The following is a 21,295-nucleotide window of genomic DNA, read 5'->3' as shown; positions in this document are numbered from 1 at the left end:
AGGCTTGCTTTGATTTGGCGTGCGTTCACCTGACATTGGTTTTAAAAGAAAAAGAAAAATATGTTGGATGGATTAAATCACCCACATCGTTATATTTTAACTAAATGTGTTCATTTACACAGTAACACAGATAATATTTATAAGTTGTCTGTCGTTCAGCACACATTATAGGCGAGTAGCTAAACAGTGACAATGATCAATACAAGCACAGTCTAGGCAAATTTTGTTTACAAAATAGATAATGATGAATAAACTTAATTACGCTTTGATAAATAATCAACACACAGTTCGGTTATTGTCACTTAAAAGCTTTCGATCAAAGACATTCAATGAAATCACAAATCATTTGACGATTAAAAAATGGACAGGTTCAAGGGACAGTATTTGTTTCAGCTAGGGGGACTTCAGGTTCAGGTAGAGGGTTCAGTGTAGGTGTTTCATCGGATGATAGAAGCATCACGCCCTAGGTCTAAGTGAGTAGAATAGAAGCTTTTTATCCAAGCATCCTATTCCTAACTACTGCGTTAGGACAAAGGTCAAGTTACATGCACTGTGCAATTACAATTAATAGATCAGTTGCATACTTGATTGTTTTTCCTTGAGTGATCTTAAACAAGTCGCTAGCGTATCATGTTTGTAACTGTAGCAAAATATGTTCGACATGGCGTTTCTGAACGGCAGCCGGAGACAGTAATTGTATAGGCATGATTTAAGCTTGTTCGAGAGATAATAACAGTCGCGTTTAACAATAGATAGCGAGCTATAGTAAGACCCCCTCCTCTTTAACTGATGATTTATACAAGGTTATCGCAAAGATATAACCGACTTTATAATACACAGAATTACTTTCGGGAGTCATCGGGGTATTTCGTATATACGCGATAAAAACAATAGGGACAGTCGGTCATCCGGGCACTTTACCTTAGCAACCGGCATCTGGGGTAAAACAAATCGGGCAACATGGCGGATCGCATTGACTACTATGTAAAAGTTGGCAGACTTTGTCCGAAGATGTCATACTTCACAGTTCCTGACCACTTGTGTCAGTGAGGATGAGTTATTTACCTGGTCGATTTCCTTTACAGGCTTTTGTAAATAGCCGCTGCACACCTGGTTAAGAGATAAAATCGGCCTTAACTGCCGATCGTTATCTGTGATCGGGAATCTTACAGTGGTAGATTGCAAAGACTCATTTGCTTACCTGGATGAGCATAATATTCACATCTCTTTGAAAAGAGAACCATATGGAAGCAACTAATATTATCAAGGAAGGTTTCAATTGTACTAATAACTGTTGACGTTGCATATTGCTGACACATACGAGTAGATTTTGCAGGCCTACTGAATTGCACAGGTACCGTTTAACTCTCAGGCACGTACAAAAGTTAAATGGTGGAAGCTTGCTGTGTACCAGGTGACACTTCCAACACATTGATAAAATCTAATGGGATTTGTTAAATTTCAAAGATCAACGGAAAAGTAAACGACTGTTGCAGGCTATAGATTGTGCAGACGTGACTAAGGACGGGATTGTTGATCGAAACAAGATTTGGTCATAGCTATACATGCACTACGAGATTTGTGTATGTGTGTATAGTTCATTTTATTATAGATATGGAGAAAGTCATTGTACCTTGTTTGGTATTTGTTTGTCATTTGTTACAGGAATTAATAAGTAATATTTACAAGAAATTGAGATTGCATCTTGTTTTGGCATGTGTGACGGTATATCAATTCTTTTAATTAAAATTAATGGACTATAACGTCGAACTTTTTTGCTGTAAGTTAATTGAGTTTAAAGATAAGAAAAAATATGTACGTCAATATATTGACAAACTTGTGAGTTAATGTCTAAATCTTTAAGTTATCAAGTAAAATTTAAAAAATTTGCCATAAATAAAGCGACCTTAACTGGTAAAATAACACAGCTTTATTACCGTGTTTGTTATTCAATTTAATTTTAACCTTGCACGTTTTGAAACTTAGCGTTCTGTCTTCCATGATATTTCGCCAATTTTCGTACCAGAAAAGTGCACAATAAGATTGTAAACACTCATAGACGCGTAGCTGCCAATATTAATACAGGAAACACCACGTGTCTTCTCTTCCAAAAAGTTAGCAAGCAACTGTTTATGCTGTCCTTCCAGGCTTGCATTAATATTCATGTACTGTAGGGGCCTATACAGACCAAAGAGGCCATGGGACCGATGACATTGCCCCTATCCCGTTCCCCTGGCTATTGCAGCAGCAGGTGATTTAATCACAATTTGTAGAAATCTTATTCTAATAACTTCTCAGTGTTGCACATTTTCTAGGCCTTTCTTACGATCCACGTTCTAAGAAGCCATTCCTATTTCACCAACTTATGTACATGTATATACTTAGGGTGGACATTTGCGTATGCAGTTAAGACCAATTTTATCCCGTAACAAGTTAAACAGTAGCTTATTACAAAGGCCTGCTAACTCATTAGTCCAGGTAAATGATTCAACCCGCCAGACACAAAAGGTCAAGCACTGCCTTTTCAAAATCTTCTGCTGTAAAATTCCCGATCACAGATAACGATCGGCAGTTATATTAAGGCCGATTTTATCTCTTAACCAGGTGTGCAGCGGCTAATTACAAAGGCCTGTAAAGGACATCGACCAGGTAAATAACTCATCCTCACTGACACAAGTGGTCAGGCACTGTGGAGTATGATATCTTCGGACAAAGTCTGCCAACTTTTACATAGAAGTCAATGCGATCCGCCATGTTGCCCGATTTGTTTTACCCCAGATGCCGGTTGCTAAGGCGCGTGACGTCAGCCCGACTGTCCCTATATCAGTACGTGACCTCTGACCTACAATGAAGATCCGGAACCAATCAGTAGCAAGTTTCCATACCACGTGACCAAAGGCCAGTCTCACTATTGCTGCCAGTAAGAACGGAAATCAAATCTCATCGTTAAATTTTTATTCCAATTTCCCGAAAGAATCACAAGGTAAGCACTCCTATTCTTACGCGTACTTTTATTTTTACGTTCGTCGTCTCTTGTTTTTACCTGCTTTCCGACTCATTGTAGTTATTTGATGACAAATAATCTGTTTTGGTTTCGACAACCCCTTGCTTCCCAGTGCTACTGCAGCCAATATGGCGATTGCGGGGTTTGTCCTTCGTTTCGCTTGTGTTTGAGTCTGTTATAACGTGTTCAATTTATTTTCATTTGCATGTGTAGTTTTTATCCTACCATCTAGAATGGGAGCCCCGGCTGCCCACGGGAGCCCAGGCTGCCAAAGAGACTGCCAGGGAGACTGCCCTTTTGCAGTCTGGGGCTCCAGTGTGCAGTCTCCTTGAGCAGGCAGACTGCAAAGGGGGCTGCAATAACTTAAACATTTTTGCAGGAGACTGCAAAGGGGGCTGCAATAACTTCGAAATTTTCACAGGGGACTGCAAACTAAACTGAAATAACTGACATTTTCAACGTTGGCCAACGTAGGCAATAAACAACCCAAAAGTTATTTAACCCTCATCCACAAGGAAATGAAACCCTACGTAAACCCTGAAACCATGAAAATCTGACAAGATCATGTCAGAATGATCATCAAATATCAAATAAATAGCTTTTTCATAGGGGAGTTATTGGGTGATAAAATGCACATTTTTAATTTTCTATTTTTCATGTTTTTTTTTAGTTTTTTTCACCCAATAGTTTACCATCAAACTTTCAAATATTTCCAATATAATCTTCATAAAGTAAATTTAAAGGAAAGATGTAGAAATGATCATCCAATATGAAATAAATAGCTTTTTCAAAGGGGAGACAATGGGCGGTTAAGTGCACATTTTTAATTTTCATATTGTTTTCATGAAAATATTCACCTGCCAACTTAAAAAAAAAGTGCCAAAGTATCCTCCATTTTACATACTACAATATCACAGTCATATACTCAAATAAAATAAGATTTATGAACATTTGTGGAGGGGGAGTCAAATTTTCATGGGGAGTCATATTTTCATTATGAAAATCTGACTGGGGGAGTCAGATTTTCATGTTACACCAGTCCCTTGCTCGCTTTACCTCCACCTGGGTGCATGAGTATACACTGTGTATGGAAAATGCGGAAAAACGTTTTTTTTTCTCAAAATGGAAAGTTTCGCAAAGGTAGCGCAGTCTATCAGGTATGTAATAATGATAGATTTAAACTGATATCTGCATATCAGGTGACCAAGGTGACCGAATACTCATAAATAATAATTTCTCCAGGTCTTGAATCTTTCACAGGCAGATTTCATTGACCATACTGATAGTCATAGCACACATGATATTGCTTGTGTAAAACATTTTATAGCAAAGCTATTTGAGGTAACATGGACTTATTTATCCCATGTGGAAGTAAAATTATCAAGCGACCGGGCCTCAGAGGCCCGGTTTCCAGGAAATGGGACTAACTTTTGGAAAAGTTAATTTCTACATATGTTGTAAATTATTTCAAAACTAATTATTTATCCATTGATGGGGTATAAGTTGCTTGAGGATTACATGAAAGGAACAGGCTCAAAACCTCATGCAAACGAAGAGAGAGCAAAAGATACATGGGTCCGGGCCTGCGAGGCCCCTGAAAGGTGATTGAGGGTTAAAAAGTGTTTCTATCTGCAATTGAGAAGCACATGTGCTAAACTTTTGATTACTAACTAAGTGAAGTTTTATATTTTTTATTAAATATTTTAGATTTATTTTTTTTAATAATGCTGTGAAAATATCCTTTATTATTGCTATAATTTTCATTGAAATCAGACAAATAATTGAAGTCTTATGATAATATACAATTGCATAATATATAAATTTTAAACCTCACAGTTAGCATCAATTTAAGTTGGACCTGTGATTAAAATTAACTGGTAACTTTCAAAATCAAATTCATTTCAAGCCAGGGCCATGTTTATCTTAACTGTCAGCTTGATATAAACAGTTCACCTACAGCTTGCCCAATGAGGTCAAATAACTATACAGCACAGGCAGTAGTACATGACCGTTGAGCTAATTAATTCAAAACTCTAAGCCAGGAGCTAGGTCAGAAATGTTCTAAGGAAGAGGCAAGAAATCTGAAAACATTGATTTCTGGAATGAAAAAGCTAGAAGACATTTTTAGGAAATGCATGTAGAAAGAAAAATGAAGAAGGACAGAGACAGGATAAGAAGTGAGCATGCAATTCCTTTTGGTTTTGTATTTTCCTACATGTATAGTTTACTGATGCACCAGGATCCATAGAGCTTTGGGAAGTGTTCAATTTTAGCCCAGCACTTTGAATTCTGTTTGTGGTTTTTAAAAGTACTTGAAATTGCTATTAGGCTAGAAAAAGGTTTGCATATAACCATTTTGGTCCTTTTGTCAAATAAAATATTATTTAAAACTTTGCAGTTTTTGACATGAATATAGACAATAATTCACAGATGAGGATAACACCTTTTAAAACATCGATCTTTGTACTTTTCATTATCATGCAATGTGTTAAAAATACAAAATTTAAATGAAATGAGCCTTTTTTTCCTTTGGTATGTACACTTTAAAAATTGTTTTAGTGTATAACTTGCCCACATTAGTTAAAAAAAACCTTTAAAATTACTTGAAATATTGCTCTTATGTGTCTGTATCGATGTATGAATCCTGGCCAGTGAATTCTGTGACTGAATTTTTGGAATGATTAAATAACGTACAGTAGAATTCCCAGACCTCTGCTAATATGGGCTTTGTAGAAAAATATATATGTAAAATAGTAAACTGAACTAAATAGTATGGAGAGAAATAAACCAATATGTTAGATATAAATGAATCAGATAACATACATTTTGTGATCAAGGGGAAATTTTGTATTTAGATTTGAACTTACACACATGCTTGAGAGAAAGATTATTTCTAGATTCCTTTTGATAAATGTAATTATTATTTGAATATATACATGTATATGACTTTAAAAAATAATAATAAATAAATAAATAAATAAATAAATAAAAAGATTTTGCCAAATTTTATTTTGCTAAGCAAACTGCTAAGGAGACTGCAGAGTAGACTGCGAGAGGGGCTGCCAAGCAGACTGCTAGGAGGCTGCCAAGCAGACTGCAAGGGGGGCTGCCAAGCAGACTGCAAGGGGGGCTGCCAAGCAGACTGCAACGGGGACTGCCCTGGCAGTCCCCCTGGCAGCGCGTTCCAAAAATGCAAATAAAGACTGCCAGAGAGACTGCCAAGCAGACTGCTAGGGGGGCTGCCAAGCAGACTGCCATGGGGACTGCCAAAGCAGACTGCCAGGGGGACTGCCCTGGCAGTCCCCCTGGCAGCGCGTTCTAAATATGCAAATTAAGACTGCCAGGGGGACTGCCAAGCAGACTGCTAAGGGGGCTGCCAAGCAGACTGCCAGGGGGACTGCCCTGGCAGTCCCCCTGGCAGCGCGTTCCAAAAATGCAAATTAAGACTGCCAAGGGGACTCCCTCTATACTTAACGATACCTGCAAAAGAGACTGCTGTGGGAGCGGGGACTGCTAGGGAGACTGCAAAGCAGGCTCCATAGGGGGACTGTTAAGGAGACTGCAAGCAGACTGCAAAGGGGACTGCTTTTCTAGCTGGGAGCTACCATCTAAGAGACCCATAGCTTTGCCCCACCACCTTACTGATAGTTTATTTTCCTGCGTTTCGGATTTTCTTGCTCTTTCTACGGCTAGGCCAGTGTACGCTACGCTCAGGATACAGCTGCCCAAAGTTCCCCCGACATCTGTTATCACGCAACAAAGGCACCGCTCGCACCCTTCTACCCACCCTTTGCTTGCAATAAAGGCATACTGGATTATCATCACACCATATAAAAGTTTTACTAATGACTCACTTTGTCTTTATCATTTTACACTGCATGTTCATTTTTCAGTGACAACGTCAGTGCTATGGAGCACTACGACAGGAGACGGGTCTTACTCATGGGCCACAGCTTTTTTAAGCGCTTACGCAAGGAGCCATCCCTACCAAACAATTTTAGTATTGATGGCCTCACAACGGATTTTTATTGCTCAGGGGGAGCAACACTCACTAGTTTTTTCTACGACCCCATTTTTTGGCCACGACTGCCAAACTTCGATGTAGTTTTTTGTCAACTGGGAGAAAATGACGTCAGCCCAGCAGTGACCTCATCAGCATCCATTGTTTCTGCCGTCCTTCGTGCCATCCACATGATCATCGATTACAATCCTCATATTCAGATTTTTATGTACAGACACAGATGTGTCTGTACATATAGCCGTCATCTGCGTCTGTCGTCGCCGTCGTCGCCGTCGTCGCCGTCGCCGTGCACTTTTACCGATAACACGATAAGTGGAAAACTGTTTTTTCTTTTGGCTTGAAACTTACAGAACTGATGAATATTCGTAATACGCAGGTCAAGTTCGAAAATCAGCATGATCGGGTCACTTATAGGGAATTTATGCTGTTTTTTTCAATTTTTTCAGCATATATGCAGCACCGATAACACGATAAGTGGAAAACCATTTTACCTTTTGGCTTGAAACTTACAGAACTGATGAATATTCATAATACGCAGGTCAAGTTCGAAAATCAGCATGATCGGGTCACTTATAGGGAATTTATGCTGTTTTTTCACTTTTTTCAGCATATATGCAGCACCGATAACACGATAAGTGGAAAACCATTTTACCTTTTGGCTTGAAACTTACAGAACTGATGAATATTCATAATACGCAGGTCAAGTTCGAAAATCGGCGTGATTGGGTCATTTTTAGTGAATTTAGGCTATTTTTTCTCTTTTTTTCAGCATATATGCAGCACTGATAACACCATAAATGGAATCCATTTTACCTTTTGGCTTAAAACATACAGAACTGATGAATATTCATCATACGCAGGTAAAGTTCGAAAATCAGCATGATCGGGCCATTTTTAGGGAAGTTATGCTGTTTTTTCACTTCTTTCAACATATATGCAACGCTAATAACACAATATAAGAAAAACAGATAGGCCAATTGTCATTATACTCACAGGAGTAGTCAAACTAACTAAAACGCAAGCTGAGTTCGAAAATCAGCATAATCGGGCCATTATTTTAGAAGTAATGCTGTTTTTTCACATTTCCTCAGATTCAATTGTTAGGCATGTTAACAGTCTCATTATTGAACTAATAAGATACGTAAAAGTGTTTGTTTGACATTTCCTGCATCTTAATAACATTGTTAGTTGATTATGTAAAAATGATGGTTAACTTGTTATTGTGTATTATGTTATAAAGTGTCAAAAATGGAAATAAACAAATATCATTGCAGTTTGTCAGATTCAATCATCTACTATATTCATTATCTCAGAATGGAGGAAATTGGACATTTAACACTGTTCTATTGATATTTTTCCCATCTCATCAATTTTCTTAGTTGATCATATACAAATGGTAGAAAACTGTTTATTTTGTTTTATGTTAAAAAAGTGTTTAAAAAATGGAAGTAAATCCATTGCAGAACAGTGCTGTCTTGTTTCAGCATATGTGCAGCACCGATAACACGATAAGTGGAAAACCATTTTACCTTTTCCCTTGAAACTTACAAAACTGATGAATATTCATAATACGCAAGTCAAGTTCGAAAATCAGCATGATCAGGTCATTTTTAGGGAAGTTATGCTGTTTTTCACTTTTTTCACCAGATATGCAACACTGATAACATGATAAGTGAAAAATCATTTTACCTTTTGGCTTGAAACTTGCAGAACTAATGAATATTCATATTACGCAGGTGAAGTTTGAAAATCAGCATGATCGGGTCATTTTTAGGGAAGTAATGCTGTTTTTTCCCTTTTTTCAGCATGTATGCAACACCTTTGTGCTATATGATGGTACTGTATGGATGGCAGTCTATAAAATTGTCCCTTGGGTGATCACTAATTAAATTAAGGTCTATAAAGTCACTTGCCTACTCATTAATTTTCAATTGGCCATTAAATGACATTACATAAAGCACTCCTTGAGATTTCCCTGTAAAGTCCCATTAGGTTTAGCTCTCTTAACTGTGTCACAAAATTAGGATTTGGTGATAATTGTGCAGATAAATGGTGTTAAACATTGCAAATAAATTTACAACAAAAAGAATCTGTTATGCCAATATGCTATAGATGAATAACAGTGCTTTATTTTTCTCAAACTTGGTGGGGTTATTAATATCAAGTTAATACACCTAGATTAAAAGTTTGAATAGCAGCTTTATTGGAATTTTTTACGTTTTATTAAAAAAATTTTTAAAATTATTTTTCAAACACTAGCATCTTTAAGATGTGATTTTTTACTCCCATCCACCAGAAGTGCTGTGCATTTTCTGTATTTTTGTATATAATTGTTATTTGTTCAGATTTAATTCTTAGGCATGTTAACAGTCTCATTATGGAACTAATAAGATATGTAAAAGTGTTGTTTTGACATTTTCTGCTTCTTAACAACATTGTTAGTTGATTATATAAAAATGACGGTAAACCTGTTATAATATTGTGCATTGTGTAATAAAGTATCATAAATGGAAAGGAACTCATCATTGCAGTTTGTCAGATTTAATCATTCACTATGTTCAGCATCTGCAAATGGAGCAAATTGGACATTGAAAATTGTTCTATTGATATTTTTCCTATGTCAACAATTTTCCTAGTTGAACATTTAAAAATGACAGTTTGTCGATCATTTTGTTTTAAAAAAGGTGTTGAAAATGGAAAGAAAATCATTTCAGTACAGTTATCTCTTGTTTACATTTTGGCATTTTGAAAGTGTGACTCTGAACTTCCATGGCCTTGAAGACCTTCCCAAATCACATTTTCTGAATATTCATGATACTTTTATTTTTTTTATAAAAAATTTGATGGTCATTATGCTGTTAAGTATTATGTTTTATTGCATGAAAGTTGAAGAAAACCCTATTTTGGACACTGCTGCCAGGATAGCGATTAAGGGAAAACCATGTTACTTACGATACTGAAACTTACTGAAAAGTTTCATAAGACAGAAGTGCAGCTTGTGTTTGAAAACCAGTGTGATTGTTTTCTGTTTTGGAGGCAATGCAGGTTTATAGAGTGCTATACTGGCATTTTCAAGTTGTGACTTATCACTCCCATCTGCCAGGAGCCCTGTACTCTTACTTTGTAACATTTTCTGTATTTTGTTAAGTTACAATAATGATTCTTAGGATTGACATACAGCCAAAAAAAAATTAATTATATATATATATATATATATATATATATATATATATATATATATATATATATATATATATATATATATATATATTTTTTTTTTTTTTTAATGAGTTTCAGCAATTTTTTTGTGTGTAATTTTCACTGTACCTCGTTCTGGCATTTCCAAAGTTGAACTCTTATCAGCCTGACACCTTAGGGACTATTTCCAGACCCTATCATGCTAACTGTGGATCGATCTATCTCCATGGGAATTCTCGCTAAATTGCAATCAATGTAAGTGGCTTAGTTGTCTGTCATGCCTACTGAAACTGGCATGCCAGAATCCTAAGACTCTCAAACTGAAAGCAATTTAGTGAGATACACCTTGGAGTTGGATTGATCCTGTTAGATTGATCTAGGTATGGGAACTTAGTCTAATGCTTGATACACATTTTACTTTCATCCTAATCCAATGTTATGCAGAATAAGAATTTGATGTTGGCTATGCAGTTACAGTAAGCATAATACATTAGTTCATCAGAATTGACAGTATCCTATTTCCTGCGTTTTTATTTTCTGGTTTTTGTCTGTACATTTGACAGCTTTACTGCCTTGTTAGGGGTCAGTTGTTCTGCCGTTCTCAGTCTCCTGGTGGTCGAATTCCCACCTTGCTCTACCAGAAAGATGTTAATGATCAGGTTACAGCCATCAATAGCCTCCTTCAGCAGCGACTGTCCACACACCCGCATGCCCATTTTTGGAGATGCCCTGGAGCGGTGGATGCCTGGCAGGACATACTTTCCCGGGATGGTGTCCACTTAAATTCTCGAGGCATGCTCAAATTTTGGAGAGCCATCCGAGGTGCAATACTTTATTCTCGGCCTACACCCAAGCAGACACGTAAGTTCACGGCTATGAAGCACGTTTACATACATATACACTCATTTTGTTCTGGGCAATTTTCTCATATTAAGATCGCCGTTCCTCACGAATATGCATTACATGGATACACATATGTACTACATAAGCCTTCCCGGGCTCAGATTTCCTGCACTAATGTTACGTTAGGCCTTCCCAGGCTGTTCACATCATTTCATTTGCGTATCCTCTTTATTTAATATGGGTGCCTTCCAAGGCCCCCTCATTTATTTTTCTGCGTCACAATATCATACTGCATTACAGAGGCCAACAGTGGCTATGGGCTTTTCATGTAACAATTACGTCATTTTTGATTACTGTTATGCGCCTTACAAGGCCTTCATATTACTCATGGGTCTTCCCCGACGATATGCATTAGTCTCTTGGCTATCACCCAAGGAAACACCTTCACTGAATCCGCTACCTGTAGTCCCCTTAGCTTAAACAAATATGTCCCTTGGACCTGTCCATTTTTATGGCCAAATGATTTGATTTCATTGAACGTCTTTGACAGAAAGGTGATTATTTATAAAAGCGCAACTTTATTAATCATGATCTATTTAGTAAACAGCACTCGCCTAGACTGTGCTTGAATTGATCATCGTCACTGTTTACTTACTCTCACTGTAATGCGTGCTGAACGACAGACAACTTATAAATATCATCTGTGTTACTGTGTAAATGACCACATTTAGTTAAAATATAACGATGTCGGTGATTTAATCCGTCCAACATATTTATATTTGTTCTTTTAAAACCAGTGTCAGGTTAACACCAAGTCAAAGCAAGCCTTGCAGACTGATTTTGTCATAATTGTCGTAACGTTACGTGAGTAATGGGGTTCCCGTAATTTTCATGCATTGATATTTTTAAGACATACGTGTATCGCAAACATCATTTTTAGTGATTCACAAATGTAGGATATGCCTATAGGTACAGTATGTGTAAAAACTCATAAATGCTTGATCAACGTACATTGTAAGGGCACAAATAGGGTAAACTACGCTTAAAATCATGTTTTGAGTTTTTTGTGTGTTTATATTAATCAAAAAAGTATCTAACGTTGGATGTATTAATTTTTATGAATTTGCACCGCAAAATATGTCTTTTGATGAGTTTTCCTAAAACACAATTCACAACACAACTAAACTAAGTTTGTCACCCGCGCCTCAGTCAGGCTGACAACTAAGCCACGCCTCTGTTACTAAGGGTCGTTGCCATGAGAGGGGCGGAGCATAGTTAATGAGTTATAAGCCAATTACGTGTGCGGTAATAGGTCATAAGTCTTACATCAGCTTAGCAGCGAAGAAGTTTAGTACGCTATGGGGAAGAGAAAAGTTCGTGTTAAAAGTCCATTTCCAGAGGAAAGAAAGAAAATTTTGAAAGAGAGTATGCGCGGCGGTTGGGGAAAACCGGTATTTGTTCAGTCGGATGACTGATTTCTGTATACCTAATAAATGGGTGAAAGAGTTAATCGAATCGTATAAATTAATTGACAAATGTTTTTGTAAGAAAAATCGATAACTAAAAAAATGTAGGGTTGACAGCATGATTGAAACAATAACAATAAAAATAAAAACGCATGTTAGCGGCTTTGCATTTTGCGATGTTTGGAGAAAAAAATTTCAAAATCACTGATCAAGCGGGAAGAAAGAGTTCAAAATGTACCCAAAAATTCAAATCACAAAAAGACCCCGAGAATAGTCAAGACTAGCAGGTAAAAAGCAAATAGGGTCTAAGTATCATGTGTGTAAAAATAAAATATGTCTAATTTGCATGTCTGTTTGTAACTTGCATGATATCTTTCTTATCCAAAGCAACATAATGCCTTTATACATTTACATTTGTCTCCAAAAGAATACATAGAGCCTAACAGTAACGAGCAAGTTTATTTAAAACTAATAATAGATAACTAAAAATAATAAAATATTTATGCTCTAGTTTTTTTAAATGTATCACATTGATCTTCTCAAAAAAATTAATAATTTGCCCTCCCCGCACAGCCGAGTTCACAGTTACCAGGATAATCAGTTTAGATATACTACTGTCACCCATGCATCTATCTTTTGATTCATCAAATTGGCATCATAAATAAATTTATTTTGAGAGCTGAACGCTAGTACTTCAAAAATTGTCAAAGTGTTTTATTGGAGAAAGACAGAAAGGAGAGCTATAGTAGACCTTTTTTAAAAAAATCAACCATTTGAACTTCATTATACAGCAAGTTTATTGGGAAGTGCAACAACAATAAAGGTATGTGTACAGTAAATCAGTCTTTTGATTTTTGTAATGCATATGGGAGTAAAATTGGGGTTTCTGAGCAAAATGTTAGGCCTATCTATATTTCAGTACAAAAGAGCTCCATGTTAGAGTAGAGAATAACATCATGTTAATCTTCACACCTGGTTAAAATCACACACTATAAGCACCTAGTCATTGTTGCAGGAGTAGATAATGTTAAAACAAGGCAGCAAAGCTGTCAAATGTACAGACAAAAAAACAGAAAATAAAGATGCAAAATAGGTCATTTTGTCAATTTTGATGCAATAATAAATAATGCTTATAATAGCACTGTCAATCAACACTGAATTTTAATCATGCACAACAGGTAACATGCTCAATAACAGGAGCAGATCCAGAGGTATTTTCTGACAGTATTCCAAACTATATTTGTTGATCCATCCTACACTTTTGTTGGTCTTCCAACAGAAAAAAAATTGATACCAGTCAATGTAAACTTTAAAATCTGACCGTCATCTGAAAGACCCAGAAGACGGCCTCAATCCACCCCTGCAATAAGATTATAGTTTCTGGACCATGAGAGTTCAAATAATGAAAATCCCAATATTTGAAAAATGTTGACAGTGAATAAAATAATGTTACATATTGTTTAAAGACATAAAAACCTATGCAACTGCTTATGTGGAAATACAGAAAATCTGAAGAGCTTCTGGTGGATGGGAGTTGAAAATGCCAGTGTTTAGAAAAAAATTAAAAAGAAAACACAAATAAAAAAAAAATATTCCAATAAAGCTGCTATTCAAACTTTTAATCTTTCTGTATTATCATGATATGATTAATCCCAATGTGTTTGAGGATAATAAGACACTGTTATTCATCTATAGCATTAATGTTGGCATTGCACAATTTTTTTTTCTTTTGTAAACTTATTTGCAATATTAAACAACATTTACCTGCATAATTATCACCAATTCCTAATTATGTGACACAGTTAAGAGAGCTTAACCTATAGGACTTGAATGGGAAATCTCAACGTGTGTTTTATGTAATCTTATTTAATGGGCACTTGAAAATCAATTAGGCAAGTAATTTTATAGCTCTGAATTTAGATAGTGATTATCCCAAGGGACAATTACCACCATCCATAAACAGTAGCCCCATATAGCACTTCATAGAGCTGCATTGCTTCCAAAACAGAAACAATCAATTACACTGATTTCCAACACAAGCTATACTTCAGTCCTATGAAACTTTTCAGTAAGTTACAATATCATAAGTAAAATGGTTTTTCCTTAATGGTCATCCCAGCAGCGATGTCCAAAAAAATTTTTTTTTCATCTTTTATGCAATTTAACATAATGATTAACAGCACAATGGCCATCAATTTTTAATAATAAAGAAAATGTATCATAGCTATTCAAAAGATGTGACTAGCAATGGTATTCAAGCCAATGGAAGATCAAAGACTAAGTCACGCCTAGAAAATGTCCATATGTGAAAATTTTAATTGTAACAAAAAACTATATAATTTCCAAGAAAGTTAACCGATATAACAGGTTTTCCAACTGAAGCTATAATTTAGTGCTATGCTACATTTCTGTAAGTTTGAGAAGAGTAAGTGACTTGGTTTTCCTTTAATGGTCACTATGGAGGCATTGTCTAAAATGGGGTTGTCTTCAATTTTGATGCAATATTACATAATGCTTAACAGCATAATGACCATCAATTTTTAATAATAAAATAAAAGTATCATGGATATTCAGAAAATTTGATATGGAAAGGTCTTCAGGGCCATGGAAGTTCAGAGTCACAACTTCAAAATGCCAAAATGTACACAAGAGATAACTGTACTGAAATGAATTTCTTTCCACTTTTAACACTTTTTTTACATATATCAAAATAATCAATTTACTGTTGTTTTTAAATGATCAACTAAGATAGTTGTTGACATAGGAAAAATATCAATAGAACAATTTTAAATGTCCAATTTGTTCCATTCTGAGATTCTGAACATGGTGAATGATTGAATCTGACAAACTGTAAAGATATGAGTTTATTTCCATTTTTGACACTTTATTATAAAATGCACAATAACAGGTTTACCATCATTTTTATATAATCAACTAACAATATTGTTAAGATGCAGAAAATGTCAAAAGAACACCTTTACATTACTAATTAGTTCACAAATGAGATTGTTAACATGCCTAAGAATTAAATCCGAGGAAAGAAGACTTATATACAAAAAAAAGGCACAATTTCACCAAAACTGAACCGATCAAGCTCATTTTCGAACCTCATCTGTATTTTAGTAAATCTGATCACCCCTGTGAATTTCAAGACGATTGGCCAATTGATTTTCCTTGAAATGTGTTATCGGTGTTGCACATATGCTGAAATAGTGAAAAAACAGCATAACTTCCATTAAAATGGCCCGATCAGACTGATTTTCGAATTTGACCTGCGTATTATGAATATTCATCATTTCAGAAACTTATAAGCCAAAAAGTAAAACGATTTTTCGCTTATCGTGTTATCGGTGTTGCATTTATGCTGAAAAAAAAAAATGAAAAAATGGCATAACTTCCACAAACATGGCCCGATCATGCTGATTTTCGAACTTGACCTGCGTATTAAGAATATTCATCAGTTCTGTAAGTTTCAAGCCAAAAGGTAAAACGGTTTTTCACTTATCGTGTTATCGGTGTTGCATTTATGCTGAAAAAGATGAAAAAATAGAATAACTTCCACAAATATGGCCCGATCATGCTAATTTTCGAACTTGACCTGCGTATTATGAATATTCATCAGTTTTGTAAGTTTCAAACCAAAAAGTAAAATGATTTTCCACTTATCGTGTTATCGGTGCTGCATATATGCTGAAAAAAGTGAAAAAACAGCATAACTTCCCTACAAGTGACCCGATCATGCTGATTTTCGAACTTGACCTGCGTATTATAAATATTTATCAATTCTGTAAGTTTCAAGCTGAAATGAAAAACAGTATTCCACTTATCGTGTTATCGGTAAAAGTGCACGGCGACGACGGCGACGACGGCGACGACAGACGCAGGTGATGGCTATATGTACAGACACATATGTGTCTGTACATAAAAACTGGTAGCCAAAGACTAAAGCATCAAGAATCCCATGTAATGATAATGTCTACTCATAAGCAGGGTAAAATTGTTCTTTCTTTCTTTTTTTCACTTCTGATGTTATCTAGCTCAGAAAAATTCTAGCACCTCCAGGGAACTTGCTTTATGTAAATACTTCAGTTGTAGCTTGAACTTGCCATTCCAATCTTGATCTGGATGACAGTCAAGTTTCATTGTTGCTTCCTGTTATCAGAGTCCTTATCAAAACTGTTAAATGTTCCCTATGGCAGAACTGATCTAATCACTTTACTCAATTACTCAAGGTTGGACAAAGCACCACCACAATGATTAATCAACAATGTCATCACTGGTTTGACAGTCTACTTGACCTCTTGGCTAGTTGGCATTTGATTGTTGCAATGAAGAGATAATTGGCATCTTTGAACTAGGTGCTCATTGGCATCTTTGAACTAGGTGCTCAGCATCATGATGTTGATAAGACAGCTTGGCAGTATTCCTCCATGGAAACAGCATACCCAGTCTAAAAGAGGTGAAAAAAAAACCATAGCTGTAGTAAAAATTACATAATCAGCCTAGTAGGCATACAGAAAGACAAAAAAGTTTTTTTGACAGAAGTTATAGTTTGTATATGTAGCTCCCACATATTTTTCGCATCAGTATACTTCATCAGTATACTTCGGAATAAATAAAGGACCATACCAGTAAAGCATATTAGAAAAATACAACGCCAACATATTTTACTTTAAAACCTGATTGCAATTGAATAAAAGGTTTGTACACTTGCAATAAGATATGGTTTATCATTACCTGTCTAATCTCAGCTTTCACCTGGTTAGGTATGATTGCCCTGATTAAAAAAGCATCTCTGCTGGAAAGCTGTAATGACGTCCGTCAGGTCCAGTGTCTTGCTTCTGTATATCAAAAAAGAAAACATAGGTACAAAAAATGAATGCAATAACCAAGTGATAAAAACTGAATAAAGTTAATTTATAGTAATAATTTTATTTGACCTTCTAAAAGTCGGACTCCGTAAATAAATAGCTCTACACTATTACAAAATACTTTAAATAACACATTTTACACGTTTGTAATAAAAAGTGAAAACCAACATTTTTGTCCTAATGTTTTGCAAAGGAACTCCTACTGAAGATTGGTATATTGAAAAATCGTGTTTTTTGTTTTTGTTTTTACCTTCAATGCCCTTGCCCAAGAGCTATAGTGTATAAAACGAATTTTGATATGTGTTTTCCTTTCATTTTTGCGGCTGTTACTGTAACATCTAATCCTTTTGTGAACTCTTTTCCCATCAAACCTAAAAATAAAAGGAAGGTGTGTATAAATAGGACTGTACAACACACGTGGTACCTGAACACATCAGACTTATTCATAAAATAATAACTTTATGTTGGCCTAAAGTACGATGAGTAATCTGGTATTAGACACAGTAAAATGCCGACGCAACTTTTACATGTTTCAAAAGATATGAATAGATACTTTTTTTTTTACAATCAACACGTTCGTGGTTTCAAAACTCACCCACACTCTGTCATTTTATTCAAAAGCCTTCTCAAAACCACTTTTACCGCTGATCCTTCTGCCGCTGAGCGTCTCCCCTTTATCTTAGCTGGCATTTCGAGAGATACCTCTCAGCAGTAATCATTGGATTTTTCCGTTGATCTGACGATAACCAAGTGCCGTGCAAAATAATCCTGCAGCGTTACCTGTCAAAAACTCGTACTAACACAAGTGACGACCACTTACTCTCGACAGACAGTTTCATCCGATCACTTTGCCGATAACAGAGAAGGAATCTCCCAGGTAAAATTACTCGATTGCCGAGGAAGACCCATTGAAACGTTCAGATGCAACTTCACACCTCTTAATAAGGTCGCGCGACAAGGTTATTTTCAGTTGCACTCTGGATTACGCACGCTTGCTCCGCAAGGTGTCGCCTGTGGAGGGGGGGGGCAGCACAGCCCATGTGGTTACTGTGACGAAGGTGGCAAGTACTTCCGAACATTTTTCATAACTGTCATTATTCCTCATTCTATTCACAAATTTGATATTTACGGCAATGGAAAATGTGGCACTGGCAAAAGTGGGTCTAGGTACGTTGACGGGCCGCACAGGTGTCCCCAACATTAACCGCTGCCAGAGAATCCCGAAGCATTAAACTACACAACCTGTAGATATTGGAAATTTGGCCAAAGTTAAGCAAATGAGGCTTTATTAGATTTGGGTAGAAATAGAAAGGAATGTCCAGTGACATGCCAAGCCCCTAAGTTTAAGTCTTGGCCTTTGACACCTGTAACGCACCCCTTAGTCAAGAATCTGAACAAATCAACGTTGAGCAGGTATGCTTTGTTTTCTACCGGCGTTTTTGTGATTTTATCAACTTGATTGTCCAGTGCCAGGTAAGTTCCCAGGAACTAGTAGCAAACTTTATCAGATAACAACCTGACACTAACCACGCTGTACTAACAGCGCCGCAAACCCAGTTATCAATGCTGTCATCTTTACCTGTATCTCTACCGGTATTATACCAGTGGTACGTCCGATATATATTAGTAAGGAAATATGCTGTGATGCTTATATTTATTTGTAATACGTTAGCATCAACCTGTTCATAAAAACTTGGAACCTTTCAGTATTATTACACAATAACTGACGTAGAAAACTATAGACCTATCTCATTGTTAAGCGTTATATCTAAGGTCCTAGAGCGGATCATATATACGAGAATGATTAGGCATGTTATGGGCAATAAACTTCTCTATGACAGACAATCGGGTTTCCTGAGTGGACACAGCACAGAATATCAATTGCTATCGATTGATAATCTGATTAGGGACAATTTCAGAAATGGTCTTGACACTAGAGGTATTTTCCTCGATTTTGCTGCTGCATTTGACAGCGTACCTCACAGTCTCTTATTGCTGAAACTTATATCCTATGGTTTTAGAGGTAAACTGCACTCTCTCTTGGCCTCTTATCTGAACAATAGGAAAATCAGAGTGCGCATAAACGGTACCCTTTCTAAGGTCTCCGAGACAAACTTCATCAATACCAGTGTTCCGCAAGGAAGTATACTCGGCCCGCTTCTATTTCTTCTGTATATAAACGACCTACCTGATGGTCTTATCTCGCACTGCTTCATATATGCTGATGATACTTCGATTTTTCTCCCGTCTACCCCGGACAACAGGAGAGCTCATGACATTCTCCAGTCTGATATCTCATACCTTGAAGCATGGTCAGTGAAGTGGAAATTATTTTTTAAACCAAAAAAGTGCAATGAAGTGATTTTTACTACGAAAAAAGAAAATGTAGAAAAGTACAGTCCACTTATTCTATGCAACACGGCTATAACACAGAAAAAATACCACAAACACCTTGGGTTTATTCTTGATCTTAAACTCGGTCAAACGTAATCGCCTTTGTTAGCGCTTCCTTCTACATATCCTTGACACCCTACTGGGCATCACTAGGCTGGGGCCCTCTCCACAGCTGTCAATCAAAATGGCGGCACGCTTACAAGTCTAAAGTGTGTTCGGAAAATGTAACAAAAGCACGATTTTCTGCCCTTTCAAAGCACCCAAACAAAATATTTTTAGATGACAATGAGAAATGGTTCCATCTGATCGTATAACCGATAACAGGTAAATTTGCCAGCGAAGCATTTGACTGATAAGCTCTGTTAACCAACCTGTGAACGTTTTGGGCTGTTTTAACAGCTTCCTATATTGACGAGATAAGTGAATCGCTGTCAAGTATATCTCACTATCTGAGCAACCGATCGTTACAAAAGTTGCACTAATTGTTGTTGGGAATGTGGACTACAGCCTGATTTCAGGGGTTTTAGAGGAAATTGTTTGTTTGAAAGTTATCGTCTTTTGAAGTGAATTACCTATTGAAATATGGGGCAATGTAACGTAAAAGATGATAAAATCAAAAGTAAATAGTTTAATACAATTCCTTGGTACCCGATTGAAGAGCTTTCATCCAGCTTTATGAGGCCGTTTGAATCACCTGAATAGCTGTCTTGGTTATAGAGAAAATCCCAACTCCGAAAACGGCATTTTTCGCCCCAATTTGGCGCTATAGAGTCATCCGTTGGACACTGCACTTAATCTCCGTCTTTAATTGGCCTTTTGGGAAGTATGTTTAAATTTTTTTATAAAAAGTTATAAGCCCAGGGCATAGTTTTACTATTACCGGCCTTAAGGCACAAAAAGCTTTTCATCCACAAAATCCGGCAGTGGAACTTGTAAGTTCATGCAGACAGACGCTAACTCAAATTACCGACACCTTCTTACTAAAAAAAAAAAAAACGTTTTGCTAAAACCCACCTTAAATATACTGCAGAGCATTCTCTTTGCAACTGGCTCTTCAACTTTGTCTTTATTTTCTGTCAGTTCTTCAAAAGCATCTAGCCACAGGTCATTGTATAGGTCTTCGTAGCGCTCTGCGATTGCTCCTGGTCTATTAGGTGAACTCATATCTTCCGTTTGGACATTGACAGCGTTCGCTGCAGCACTGGCCCATGCACCAAGCCTGATGTAAAAATCAAATAGTACAGTAACGGTATAAGATTATTTATTTATTTATTTTGTGATAGAAGCATGGAACTTGGGTAGATGACATAAATCTAGGTACTATACACGGTATATGATTTTTATAGAACTAGTAACAAACAGGTGACCATAAGTTAATATTATTTTTTCGAAATGGCAGCCAAAAGTATATCTTGCCGCATTATATGGATAGTTATAATTTCAATATCTCACAAATGCATTTAATGTTTCACTAAATGATCAGAGGGGTTTACCATTC

At 36.4% G+C, this 21,295-nt stretch overlaps 1 protein-coding gene and 1 long non-coding RNA gene across 2 annotated transcripts in view; both read right to left on the bottom strand.

Moving 5' to 3' along the window:
• Positions 1-21,295, bottom strand: part of LOC147762577 (uncharacterized) — a 119,936-nt gene that overhangs the window by 8,570 nt on the left and 90,071 nt on the right. Inside the window, exon 6 of the mRNA XM_087011479.1 lies at positions 20,812-21,016. Coding sequence (XP_086867605.1) covers positions 20,812-21,016 — 205 coding nt within the window. The remainder of the gene's footprint in view (positions 1-20,811; positions 21,017-21,295) is intronic.
• Positions 16,462-18,135, bottom strand: LOC147762580 (uncharacterized). Its single transcript, XR_015334215.1, has 3 exons — positions 17,654-18,135; positions 17,270-17,373; positions 16,462-16,982 (listed from the first exon to the last, which is right to left on the bottom strand). It is a non-coding gene; the product is annotated as an uncharacterized LOC147762580 (long non-coding RNA).

The sequence above is a fragment of the Lingula anatina genome, chromosome 4, assembly GCF_051362555.1.
Source record: "Lingula anatina isolate TDL-2025a chromosome 4, LinAna3.0, whole genome shotgun sequence".
In the NCBI taxonomy this organism is placed as follows: Eukaryota; Metazoa; Brachiopoda; class Lingulata; order Lingulida; family Lingulidae; genus Lingula; species Lingula anatina.
Note: the sequence above shows the minus strand (reverse complement) of the source record. Positions and strands in the feature narration are given on the sequence as shown.